Here is a 13,948-nt window from a genome sequence, read left to right as displayed (position 1 = left end):
GTCTTAACCATAGACTGTAAAAAATAGGTCTTAACCAAACCAGGGGAAAAAACCCTCTGCACTCAATTGTATCATAGAATTGTATAGACCTACTACAACCAATAAGAGCAACGCAGTAAGTGACGTATGTTGAGAACCCTGTCAACAGAACTCAACTGCACGCGTGCTGGAAGAAGTAGTGAGTGTTGATTATGGAGTGTTGATTATTTTACTTTGTCCTCCATTAATGCGACCAAAGGAGAAACAACAACGACAACAGGGTTTTCATTGCGTCCCATCATCTTAGTGACCATCAGAGCCAACTTTTAATTAGTAAATGTCAAACTTTCTTTTCCTGCATCATAATCTTCTGCTATCCAGAATGACAGCACACCCCCTACTGTACACATGTGAATTTGCATTTCCTTCAGCCTTATTTCAATTTTAATGTGCGCCTTTACATTTGCCCAAAAATATTATATATATAAATAATATAAATATAAAGTTTTTTTTGTTTAAATTCGTTAAAAATTAAGTCACTTTTTAAGGGAGTAACACAATATTGTTATGCATTACTTTTCAAAGTAACTCTCCCCAACACTGCACGCACACGCAATTGTCTTATATTGGCTTTGCTCTAAGCTAGTATATCTCAGTGAAAAACATTTTTACTGCATACATAGATCAAAACACAAGGGAATATCTTAATACATTTTTTTATTTATTTCTGGAGTCATACATAAAAAAAATCAAAATCAAGTTCAATTATTTTTACAACAAAATAACACTGACCAAGATTTTTAAATTGAAATGAGTTTAGTTAGTGCTCATGGTGTTTTCCAGAAACCTTGAATTTGGGGTTAAAGTGTGGATGAGGAAATTAGTTTGTGTGTGTGTGTGTGTTTGAAGGGCTGACCACCTGTGTCTCTCATATCCATTCAGTCTCCATACAGGCTTGCAGTTTCACTCATCCATTAAAATGGCATCACTGATCTGTGCAATTTAAAGCCCTTTTGTGCATGTACAGTAACAATACCACAATATCTCTCCAAACAAAAACGAATTAAAAAGAAAAGAAGAAAAATGCGTCGAGCTGTAACGTCTGTCCCTGCTCCTCCACTGTCCCCACCTTCCAACTTCCTGGGTCCCTGTTCTCTGTGAATAAGACGGGCTTATAATCGCCGCCTCTCAGAGCACTCTCCAGCAGCTGATTGGTCAATGAAGGGGGCTCAGTCAGATGTAAAGTGGCACTGATTTTGCTTTAGCTCTGTCCGAAAGCTGAGAGAAGCTTTTACATTATTACATATACTTGCTGGGTGTCATTCAGCACAAGCACTCAGTATTTCTTAACATTGACAAAAACTTTAATGGCTCCGGTGAAATCTGCAGAGAGCAAAACTTCAGTGTGGTCTGTTTTCAATGCCCCTGAGGACAAGAAAAGAAAAAGAGTGGGTTACTTTTGTTACCTACAACCACATACAGTGCACTGTTGTGATTTCACAATGCTAGTTGCCATAGTTACAGTCAGTACCTGAAGGGATGGTCTCAGAGTCATCTGTGCTGTCACTCTTACAGTCGGAGTCTGCCTTCTCTGTCCCTGCTTCCGGAGGCACGATGAGATCCGGATGCGGAGCAAAAATGGCCGAAGTCACCACGGCATTATGAGCTACAAATAAGGCGGAAGTAATAAATTAAAAAAATTACAGACATTAATGCTTGTTATGGCTTCACATTTTGGGGGGAAATCCCCCAATGTTTGATGATGTGCTTGTTTGTAGGGCTGCACAATTTGGCCAAAATATTTGTGATATACCAATATGTTAATAATAATAATTATTCTTACTACTAAATAAAAAATTAAAATTAAGAAAAATTACTTATTTCACTATAAAAAAGTAGAAAATTTAAGAAAAATAATATAATAATTATTCTATTTTTCATTAAAAATATAAAATTATAATACCAACATTTATGGTGGTGTTAATTTCTTCATTTTTAAACGTTGAGTCTGTGCCAACGACTTTACTTCAGTGTTGTAAAATGGAATATATATATGACATCATCAGACAAGGACCGCCTAACCCTAAGGACAGTGGGTCAGCAAATTTTCTAATTTTGACCAAACAGATCTTGCGTTAACACAAGTAAATGTGGTCAAATTATTAATGTATATTAAAAATTACATATTATGGCAGTCAATTGGTCATCAACTGTTTAGTTACATTCTTCTTTAGTGTTCAGCAGAAAAAAGAAATTCATACAGGTTTGGAACGTGCTTTACTCTGAAACTCACTGCGCATTTATTAATTGAATTGCAATCTTTGCGATTTGATAATCACACTAAGCCATATCACATTTTTTTGTATTTGTATTTTGTTTTTTTGTTGTATTTCCATTAATCGTGGATTCCTAACAATCATTCTTATTAGGTCTACGCGCTGGCTGTGTAACCCATTGTTTACTTGACAGACAGCCAAATATCTGTGTAACTGCTGCTCTCAGTACATGGTTCATAATATGATTCCATCAAATTACCTTTGATCCCTTCCCAGAAGTCATTGCGGTCCCTCCGCACAGAGGTGAACTTGCTCAGATCGTGGTATGTGCTCCAGATGTACACATACTTGTCCTCTGAGCCACTCACAATGAAAGAGTAGTCGTGACTACAAGAACAAGAGGACATCCTTGAGATTCACTCAGAACTTTCAGTAGAAGTGTAAGATCAGAGATGGACATATCGCGGCAGGTGGTCTTTCAGGGTTGCTTCTCTCACCTGAAGCTGGCTTTGATCTGACTGCTGCTGTTCACATAGCCTTTGTACTTCATAGATAGAGACAAATCTCTGAGGTCATACAGGCGAATGCGAGAGTCGTTTGACGTCACCAAGATCTGCATAGGAAAAGGAGATTGCCATTAACTGAGAATGAATGATGGAACGTCACCTTGGTAGGAATGACAAATGTTATAGTGAACATAAAAGTAAAGTTTCAGATCTAACTGCAGTCTTTTTCTATTTTTAGGCTTTCCCCTTTCATGAACACACCTTGTTCTCTCCTGGCAGCGGCTCAATACCGGTGATTTTGCGGCCCACGCGATTCCTGCCTCTCGTGGAGCGAACATGGATTTGTGTGTGATACTTAAGGCGCTGAGCCGAACACGATGAAAGAAGAAATGAGTGATTTATAATCCACTAGTAGTTTGATTTATAAATCAATGCAGTGTGCATGACGTTCCTCCATTTTAAGTGAAAATCATTGTTCCCATCTTAAAGCTCACAAGAACAAACACTCACCTCTGTGTCATAGAAAATGCAGCGCCCATCGTAGGTGCCGATAACCGCATACTTTCCATTCTGGCAGAAGTTAGCTGCTGTTATCAGACGCGTCTGTCCGTCTACCTCGTTCCACAGTGCCACTTTCTTATCTGGAATATTCCATAACCGCAACTTTCCATCCAAAGAACCGCTCAAAAAATACCTGTCATCCTGAGAGAAAAATACAGGCATTAAAACCAGTGTTATTTTAGTAGCACATAAAAGTTTTTTTGTTGTCTTTTTAAAAATGTCTATATAGTTTTTATTAAGCTTTAGCTTTTAATTTTAGTTTATTTAGGTTGAGTATTTTACTAAAAGGGATAGTTCACTCAATAAGGTTTTGACACAAGGATGAATTAATGACTTGTTGCCTTGGCAACTATCTGAAATAAAACAAGTTTCAGGGGTTTTTTTTATTCAGCCTGTTTATATTTATTTAAAAATGTTATATTTTTTTCAAGTTTATTAATAGTTTTGTTCAAAAAGTTAAACGCAATTGACAGTCTTTGTTACAAAGAAATTATAAATTATATTTCAAATAAATTCTGTTCTTTTGAACTGTATATTCATGATCACATTTTACAGAAATATATTAAGCAGCACAACTGTTTTCAACATTGATAATAATCAGACATATAGTAATTTCTGAAGGATCATGCGACAATGAAGACTTAGAGTAACAATACTGAAAATGCAACATTGCATCACAGGAATAAATAACACTCTAAAATACCTTTTGTAATAATATTTCAGAATATTATTATTATTTGATCTAATAAATGCATGTCTGGTGAGACATTTGTTTATTTCACAATCATCTTAACAACCCCAAATTTAAAGAGTAGTGTATACCAGAGTACACACAGCACACTCACCCTGGGATGAAATGCAATGGCTGTAACAAAGTCTATATGCTGAAAACAGCAGAGACACTCTCTCCTGGAGATGTGCCACAAACGAACCGTCTTATCCATTGATGATGACAGCAGGAAGTAGTTCTATTCAGAAAAGAACACCATTACAGTATGTCAGATTGCGATTCAGTAAATTGAGTAAATTTCAAAACGTTTTCCACGCTCAATTTTTTATTTAGTGTTTTCATACAGTTTCCGTTCAGTGGAGCACTGATGACCATAACCTCTCACCTTCGACCAGGACAGATCCAGCAGGTCAGCCGTATGACCCTTGTACTTGCAGAACGGAACCTGGCGGAATGGCAGATTTCTATCCTCAGTGTCTGCATCTTCCACTGCAGCACCAAACTGAGCAACCGAAAGCAAGAGACATTTTAGTGCAGTAAATAGTCATTAATCTGTATTAAACTCCAAAACCTGAAAAAATGCCTTACCCCTCCTTCAGTATCTGATTTAGAGGAACACAGACTCTCCTGAGAGGGAGACGGCGACACACGTCCTGAGAGAGAAAGAGAGAGACTCTTAAAAAAAAACATGATGTAATTTCAGTTATTTGACACAATAATTGTGTGCGTGTGCTATGTATATTTATGATTATTAGATAATTGTGCCATTAGCTTAGCAACATGCCAAAACCAAACTCTACTGAAATCTCTTGAGTGTTGCCTCCCATGCAGAGTGCTACTTGCCAACGTAGAGCGCACCAAATCCGTCACTTGAGAGGTTTCAAGAGGGTTAAGATGCTTTAGAAGGCAGTACAGCTCACAAAGTTTTAGAACCGTTACAGTTGTTTTGCATACGCTCTACAAAAGCAGCAACGCAATAGCGCTGTGATTTAAAAGCCAGCTACTTTCATTGATTTTTAGATGAAGTGTTTACTTCCTAGACAAAGATTAAGTTTAACCTTGGGCTAAACTGCACAGAGGTGATTCATCTTTTAAATGTAATTTTAGCTGTAGTAATACATGTTCATGGCGGTTTTAGGTATTCAAAAATAAAACTAAATAAAATGTTTAATAATATATATATATTTTTAAACTTAAATCTAAAAACCTTTTCAAAAGTATCAACAAAATAAAACAAGTTTCTCAAAAGCGTAGAAGTATTAGAGTCCAGCAAAATATGTTTAATGGACAGTAGATTCTGCTAAAATGAATACTTTGGTGAATTTTCTCCTGATAGTAAACAATTATGTGCGAGTCTTGAGTGTCCCATGCGGCATTGTGTGTAAATGACTTGATCCCAGCAATCATTAAAATAGAATATTCGTTTTTTCCCAAAATCAAGATTCATTTCATGTAGTTTTTTCTTTGTTGTTTAAGCACTGATAATACATTTCATTCGAAACAGGTCATTTCAACACAACTGACAACCAGAAAGTGTCTAAATACGGTTTGGGGCCACATTGTTTTGAATACAATAAAAATCTTTATATAGTAATCTTCATATAGTATACAATATTGTGCATGAGTGCATGTTTACCATCTGTGTTGTATTTTATTCTCATGTTGTTAAAATAATCATAGGCATTTTTTAGGACCCATATCCGAACCACATTATCCTGCCCTGCTGTAGCCAACAGCCGCCCACAGTGAGAGAATTTCATTGTCCAGACGGCACCCTGAGAGAGGAAGAGAGGGGAAGAGGGAGTGGTCAAATCACTAAATAATTAACTAACAACATCACAAAATAGGTTAAAGTTCACATTAAAGGTTGCACACGCTCTCCTCACCATGTGTTCTCCACTCAGGTCCTGCACTACTTTGATTTGGTCAAAGTCAAAGGGCCCTTTGAAGCTGTGAGCCGCTTTAAACTTGACCGGTCGGGTGTAGGGCATCCCCTCGTCATCACTAGATGATGGGTCGTCCTGGTCTGTGTGGAATACTTCATCTCGAACGCTCTTGACTTTATTCACAGCTTTTTCTCCATATTCCTCCGCCAAGTGCTTCGCTCTCTTCACCGATTTGCCCAGAAACTTCTTCAGCTGTGTCCTGAGTGAAGGAACAAGAACAAACTGGTGTCTAAAATCATTCTCACTGGAGCCTCTAGCTACATATATTTGAATGATAAATGTAATTATAATCAGACAAAAAGTTTGGGGTCAGTAATTTATAGAGACATTACAGCATTTATTCAGAAAGAATGGATTAAATTGATCAAAATCGACAGTAAAGGCAATTATAAAGTTACAAAAGATTCCAAACTCAAATAAATGCTGTTCTTTTGAACTTTCTATTCATCAAAATTGTGTTCCGGTTTCCACAGGAATATTAAGCAGCACAACTGTCGCATCAAAACCAAATCAGCATAGAATGACTAAGATGATTTAGCAGTACAGTACATTTTACATAAATGTTGTTCTTTTGAACATTCTTTGCATCTAAGAATCCTAAAAAACAATGTATAACTGTTTCAACAAAAATGTTAAGTAATCTTTCTTGAGTAGCAAATCAGCATATTAGAATGATTTCTGAAGGATCATGTGAAAAATGGAGTAATAATGCTGAAAATACAGCTTTGCCATCAAAGGGATAAATTACATTTTAAAATATATTAAAATATAAAAACGGCTTTGATGAGCACTTTCAGCACCAAATCTACCAACCCCAAACTTTTGAGAAGTTTTTTTTTTCTCAAATTATGAATTTTTTCACAGTTATAAATAAACATCTCTCTTACGTTCTCTGTTTCAGTTTCCCTCCATCTGTGTCTGTAAGGGCAGGCTGGGACTTATCATCATCATCCGACTGTGCTGCATCATTACTGCCAAGAAAAAAGAACGTGTGAGATCCCACCCTAAAGCGTACAGAGCTGCTGGCTTTAAGACAAGAGTTTTCTTTAAACCCCTTTCAAAATTAGGTTGCGTTTAATCCTGATGTAAAATGAGAAACACTGATCCAGGACCAGATCCAGCAACCCAACTGTTTCAGATTAATCACACTAGCTGAAACTACAAAACTGTTATCAGCTCAGCATTATGAAGCACTTCCTGCCAAAATGTTCGACTCATGTTTGAGGGGTTTCAAATCAGAAGAGAGCGGGAGAGAAGAAGGGATTACATGCTTTCTTCCTTCAAAAAAAGCAAAAACAGTCTGTAGGTTTCATTCTGACTATAAAACGAGGGCAGATGAAAGTGTGGCGAATCGGATTACTGGTAGGATTCAATCCTGTTGCCTAAGGGCCCCATCGCATCAGCACAAGCAGAGTGTCATATAAGGAAATTGATCCCTGATATCACACATGAAATGTAAAATCAGCTCAGAAGAGTCCCACAACTCTGTAATGGATTGTGGATTATATGCTACAGTAGGACATCTCAGGCCACATTTTTCAAAGAGCCCCTATCAGATACCTTTCTATGTTTCAGGTTTAAGTGAAGCATTGCTGGTGCGTAATGGAAAAAGCAGTTCTCTTACGAGATATACTCCTTTGTTCTCCTCATGATGTGAAGTGTGAGTGGGTTGATTCCAGTGGGGAGTTTCTCTTCTGCCTGGATCAAAGGGATCTCCTCACCAGTGTCCAGATTCTTGATCATTACACTTGCAAGAATCTCCTGTACAACAAAAACACACACGGATTACTGCATTGAGTAATAATGCAATAAGAATAAGTACTAAAACCAGGAAATGAGTTCCGGTTTTATCATCCTGAAGTTCAGTGGGTTTTTTGACAGGTTTTCTAGTAGTTAAATGCCTGAAAATGTCTGTGGTTAAGATATATATAATGACATTACCTCATCCGTAAGCTCTCTGCCTGAGTTAGATCTTGGTCTTTGAGGTCCAACGGTCTCGCTGCCATTAGAATTTGATGCCTGCTCGTCGTTTTCCTATTCATACAAAATTACAGACACAAATGTAGGATTTTAAATATTCAGTATGAAATGTATACATATTTCTAATATTTTATATAGCTATATTTAAATTCAAACCTGTGCAGTGACTACTTTATCGCCACTAGTGGCGCTAGCGAGGTCCAGGGAGTGCTGAAATTCTTTAGTAATACATCGTACTGTGGCATTTGGACTGACCAATCCACACAGCTCGTCTGCTGGCTCTACAGAGACTGACAAATCATAGAGGACGATATTGCTTAAGTCATTATATAAAATTTCACATTTAATTTTATAACAATAAGAAGTGGTAATCACTATAGGACGGCACAAAAATTAATGTTAAAATGAATACGCTATATCTAGTCAATAAAATTGTTGCAACAGATTACAAACAATATTATAAATTAGGTTTAACAAATTAGATTTGAGCAAATAATTAATCAAATTAATTCCTTAAAAGTTAACCATTTAAAATGAGTAAAATGTACAAAAAAAAAAAAAAAAAAAAAAAAAATCTGAATATCTGAGATCTGAATATCCGGCAGACCATTTCACAAGATGTAAACAAGACTGGTCCAGAAACACTTCAGTTTTCAGTTTGTAACTGTTTTCTTTATTTCACATGTAAAGAAAACATCTTAAAGATGTTTGTTTAACTTTTTGATTCAGTTTTAAATGTTCTGTTGGTTGTAATTTATCCCAGCTTTTATGTAGTGTTAAAAAACTGAAACAGGAAGTGCTTCTGGACCAGTGTTGTTTACATCTTGTGAAATGTCATTTTTACAGTGCAGAGCAACATTTTTACATGTTAAACCAGTGACATCTTTGAAGATAAATACCTTCCAGCCCTGTTGGTCGCATCAATTCCTGGGATTTTTTTGAAAAGCTGGGCCGTGAGGGGGGAGGCGGCCTAGGAGGTGGAGCCCCGGTGGGTGGAGGTGGCCTTGAGGGCGGTTGCTTCTTGGTGCTAGCTACAATGTCTGGCTCCACTGTAAACTGTCTGGGAGGTTTGGAAGGGCCAGGGTCATCTGCATCAGTCATAGGGACCTGCTCTAGAATATCATCAGTTTCTGCACAAGGCAGGGAGGCGGGTTGCGACGGCTGACCCAAAGCACTTGTAATGTCAGGAGGGGGTGGCATTGCCTGGTCCTGACTCATGTGGGCGGGACCAGCCACATCTGGTGCTCTGTCTTCAATGCCCTGTGACCTCACTTCCTTTGGTCTTACATCAGGCAGCTGCCCAGCGCGACCTGAGTCATGTGGCCTCACATCAGGATCTTCTGGAGGCACATCGGCTACCTCGGGAACCAGGTTTTCTTCAACATTGTAGCCTTCTGCTTCTGCCTTCTCCCCTTCAGAGGAGGCTGCACAGGTCTCCTCTCCTCTCAACAACTGATCTTCAACTCCACTCTTCTGACTCTCCTCTATAATACTGTCAATGATCTGAAATCAGAAAATTGTGCTTTAGCATTCACGTAGAACGCATCTGTACATCAAAACAAAAGCTTTGTTTACACTGGGCACCTAATCTTATAGTAATTCCCTACAACATCAATAATGATGTGTGCTTACAGAGGTCTCAGGGTCCAAGTTTATTGATCAAGAAGAGTTTTGCATCCAGCCAACTTGCAATACATACTCAGGAGGAGCAAATTATCAGGAGCTTTCAAACAAATATATGCATTTTAGTTGGCACAAAACACTGTGTTTGTTTTGATGTGCAGCTTTTAAATGTCGTCAACAGAATATACATTGTCTCTTCACATTTATTTAAGCTATTTATTTGGCTATGCAGCAAGTTGCGTTTTAATATTTGCATTAAGCATTTTTCCTGCTGGGTTGCAACTGACCTATAAACAGACACTAGAGAGCACAGCATGCTTCTTTTATAAATTATTAATAAGTGAAACAGAGAGGCAATGGAAAGAGAGTATATAAAGAATAAAAAAAAGAGGCAAGTAAGATCTGTAAGGCTTTATCATGGGCATGGCCAAACCCACCTGAAGAGAATCGTCATGACGGGGTTCTGGCTGAGCCAATCCAGCAGTGACTTCCTCTACCACAATCTCTGCAGGACCCTACAGCCAATCAAAAGCAACAGATGAAAAACCACCCAATTCTCAAATTCCAATCCTTCATGTAGCTCATTTACAGATTTTAAACACACACACAGAATGTCAATTCAAAAAATAAGACAACATTTTTTCCTCCCATTTCAAATATTATTTAAATGTATATTTATTATTATTTAAATGCCTCATTTCAACGGCGGCAGTAAGAGTTTTTTTATTTTGAAAGAGTTTTATTTATTTATTTATTTATTTTATTCAGCAAGGACATTAAATTGACCGAAAGATATTTTGTTAAATCTTTAACTAAAGAATTTAAATAAAACTACAAAAGATTTCCATTTCAAATAAATACCGGTACTGTCCTTTTGACCTGTCTATTCATCCAAAAATCCTGAAAAATATAAATCACTGTTTTGATTTCACAAAAAATATTAAGCAGTAAAACTGTTTTCAACATTGAGGAAATGTTTCTTGAGCACCAAATCAGCATATTAGTATGATTTCTGAAGGATCATGTGAAGACTGGAGTAATGATGCTGAAAATAAAGCTGACAGCACTAAAATAACTTACATTTTAAAATAGACAATTTTATATTGTAACAATATTTCACAATTATACTGTTTATTCTGTATTTAAGATCAAATAAATGCAGCCTTCCTGAGCATGAAAACTTGTTCAACCCTGAAGTTCTGAACAGTAGTGCATCGTATATTATACGTATTTTAAATGCATAATAATAATTTTATAATATTAAACCAAGAATTGTTAATATTTATTCTGTTTTATTTAAATGATTAAACAGAGCTAGAGCAGAACCTCAGACCTTTTGGTATCAAAGCACTTCCCCAAAAGGTTATAACCATCCATCATAAGACTTAGGACTCAAACAAGCACTGGCCAACACAGAATCTGATTCTACAAATCCCCTGCACCTTGCGTGTTTATTTATTACATATTTTTGCTCATGTTATTATTCTTTCGGCTACTAAAGGGTGTAGAACATTCAATTCTGCTTAAGTTGACCAAAAAAAGTTTTGTTCACCCAAAAATGAATTATCCGTCATTTATCACCCTCATGTCGGTCCAATGTTGTAAGACCTTCATTCATCTTCGGAACACAAATGAAGATATTTTTAATGAAATCCGGGAGGTTTCTGGCCCCCTTAATTTTATTAAGTGACAAGAATACTTTTTGTGCGCAAAAAACAAAAAAACGTTTCAAAAATTACGTTTTCAACAATTTCTTTTCTTGTGTGTCAGTCTCTGACGCTCTTTATGTGAGCACCACGACACATGCGTGAGCTGCTGACGCACGAGCCGGCCGATACTGAGTCGTCGTTCTGACGTAGAACCTAGACGCTGCACTATGTTTAGAATGTGAACAGTGTCAAAGTCATTTCTTTTTGGGGGTGGGTGGGTCAATGAATGTTTGCCCACAAAAAGTTTTCCCATTGCTTCATAATATTAAGGTTGAACCACTGTAGTCATATGGACTATTTAACAATGTCTTTACTACCTTTCTGGGCCTTGAAAGGGCCAATAACGTCACAGTCAAAAGGGGGTTAGAAAGCTCTATTTCATCATTCATTATTAAATTAAATATCTTAATCTGTGTTCTGAAGATGAACGAATGTCATACGGGTTTGGAACGACATGAGGGCGAGAAATTTATGACAGAAAATTCATGTTTTGGGTGAACAAACACTTTAACAAAATTTACCAATGCAATCAAATTGGCAGACTCTGTCTGGACCTACCCATGTGCAAATGTTGCTAAATTACTGTTTTTGCTCAGTATTTTCTCACAAAATTCTCTTTAATAATGTTTCCACCAAAAAAAAGCATTGTACACAAGTGTAAATGAAAACAGGAAACTCTTACCCCTGGCTGAGGAAGTTCAAATTTTGCAGGTGACCTAGAAGGAATATAAGAACAAAGAATTAAGAATTCAAGAGTCAAGATTCATACTCATCATACATACATAACACAGAGTTCCATTTTGACATATCGCATACATACTTCACTTGTGCAAAACATGGAATTTCAGTCTTCATACGCTTAAGCACTGTATGAAGTATAGTTTAGACTAATTAGAGAATGTTTATAAAGTTGTGTATACATAAAAAACACAGTCAGTGGATGTGAGGGCTCCTCCCAGCACTGAGCTAGCCTGACGCAGCATTCATGAACAGACGAGCCCCTCAATCACATTCATAACACACCCTTTAACCAGTAACCCTAAACATAAACACAGTGACCCAACATACATTTTAAACCATCCCTCAGCCACCATGGAAGACATTGTCAAAACAATCCTCCGACACTGTCACAGCTCTTCTCACACACACCTTTGACCCAGCCATGTTATGGTAACAAGAGCAGGCGGATTTTCCTATACTTGATAAAATGGAGACGACTCCTCAAAAGAGCAATTAGTTTTGAAACTTCATTCTTGAATTCTTTGTTCACGTTGAGTCACTGGGTTTCTGAGTCATTTGGGCTCTTTTTTTCCTGAAAAGAGCTGTCATGTTAGTGACTAAAATAAAACTGCCTGTCAAACAAGCCTGAGTATAAATACATGTAAGACTGTCACTTAAGAAATACCTAAATTAGTAGAAAAGTTTAGTTTAATACAGTGGGAAAAACGCAAACTGGACGACATTACTTGAAAGGATAGTGACAGTTCCCACAAAGTGCAGATTGCCATTATGTGCATATCCTCATGTTGTTTCAAACCTTTGTGACTTTATTTCCGCATATGAACACAATAGGAAAGGTTCGGGAGTGTGAATTCTTAAAGCATTTTACCTCACTTCAAACCGTTTGACAGCAACATCATCTGAACGCTACGTGTCACAACATTATCGTGGCTGTGTTTCAAACTCTCTAAGCTGACTCGACCGTTCACTTGTGTAAGTCATATGACTTTATATATCCACATAATAAACATTACATGGCAGTACGAAAGCAGTAAATCTATAAACAAACATTGGGGCAACTGTTGACAGTTTCATTCTAAATCACGTAACGTACATTAGACATTGAACTAGGGTAATAAAACTAATAGTTTCTATAAATTGAATGTAAGACTCACGCATGAGGTGAGGGAGTGAAGTTGACATCCTCCGCCGCATCGTAAAACTCCTCCGTGTCGCTGGTGTCCGACGCCATCGAGCCCGGGCTGCATACAGAGGCCGCCGCCACTGTTGCGATTTCAGCGAAAGGGGGAAAACTCCCAGAGCTTGTGAAGCAGGAGGCGAGAAAACAGACGTCTGATAAGTTACTGGATTTGAACCCGGCGTGCGTCTATGGCATGAGTGCAGGGAGAGGCCGCTCCGCTCACCTGAATGCACGATAACGCAAGCAGACACACGGCCTAGATTACAAGATCTCAGACGGCGGGGTTGAGTATAAGCAAAATCAGTTGCTTATGTCAATCTGATCAGGGGTAATGCAATGTTAAGGTCCGGCCGAGGCTGTCCATGCGCACTGTCAGTGATCCTGGCATATCAGGAAGAACCCCTACCGGGATTTACGATCGAAAACAAACCGAGAGGAGGAAGAGAAACGGCGACAGGTCTTCTCGCGTCCACCGAAATCTCGCAGGAAGATCTCGCGGGGTTTGGACTCGGGGGCATGTTTCTGTTGAACAGCTGATCTATTCGACTCTATTGGACACAGAATATCATACTTGAATAAAATCTAATCTCTGCTGTGAAGCATTAGTAAAATAAACAGAGACACAGACAGACAGACAGACAGACAGACAGACAGACAGACAGACAGACAGACAGACAGACAGACAGACAGACAGACATACAGATAGATAGATAGATA

At 37.8% G+C, this 13,948-nt stretch overlaps 1 protein-coding gene across 1 annotated transcript; it reads right to left on the bottom strand.

The window, feature by feature from the left end:
• Positions 1-679: 679 nt before the first annotated feature.
• On the bottom strand, positions 680-13,710 carry wdr44 (WD repeat domain 44). The gene is made up of 20 exons (XM_039650046.2): positions 13,455-13,710; positions 13,206-13,352; positions 11,993-12,026; positions 10,039-10,116; positions 8,878-9,481; positions 8,135-8,268; positions 7,940-8,032; positions 7,623-7,759; positions 6,886-6,969; positions 5,939-6,197; positions 5,689-5,827; positions 4,641-4,705; positions 4,438-4,554; positions 4,168-4,290; positions 3,272-3,463; positions 3,023-3,124; positions 2,753-2,868; positions 2,515-2,642; positions 1,511-1,645; positions 680-1,404 (listed from the first exon to the last, which is right to left on the bottom strand). Exons 2-20 carry the CDS (start codon positions 13,280-13,282, stop codon positions 1,316-1,318), a joined length of 2,706 nt encoding a protein of 901 aa, XP_039505980.2. The 5' UTR covers positions 13,283-13,352; positions 13,455-13,710; the 3' UTR covers positions 680-1,315.
• Between the last annotated feature and the right edge of the window lie 238 nt (positions 13,711-13,948).

The sequence above is a fragment of the Pimephales promelas genome, chromosome 4, assembly GCF_988280905.1.
Source record: "Pimephales promelas chromosome 4, fPimPro1.hap1.1, whole genome shotgun sequence".
NCBI classification, from domain to species: domain Eukaryota; kingdom Metazoa; phylum Chordata; class Actinopteri; order Cypriniformes; family Leuciscidae; genus Pimephales; species Pimephales promelas.
Note: the sequence above shows the minus strand (reverse complement) of the source record. Positions and strands in the feature narration are given on the sequence as shown.

Excerpts from the sequence above, each read along its gene's own strand:
- wdr44 (XM_039650046.2), bottom strand. The coding sequence starts at position 13,282 with ATGGCGTCGGACACCAGCGACACGGAGGAGTTTTACGATGCGGCGGAG. Across the intron at positions 12,027-13,205 it reads TTCACTCCCTCACCTCATGC|GTCACCTGCAAAATTTGAAC; the intron begins GTGAGTCTTACA and ends TATTCCTTCTAG. Across the intron at positions 6,970-7,622 it reads AGAACAAAGGAGTATATCTC|TAATGATGCAGCACAGTCGG; the intron begins GTAAGAGAACTG and ends TTTTCTTGGCAG.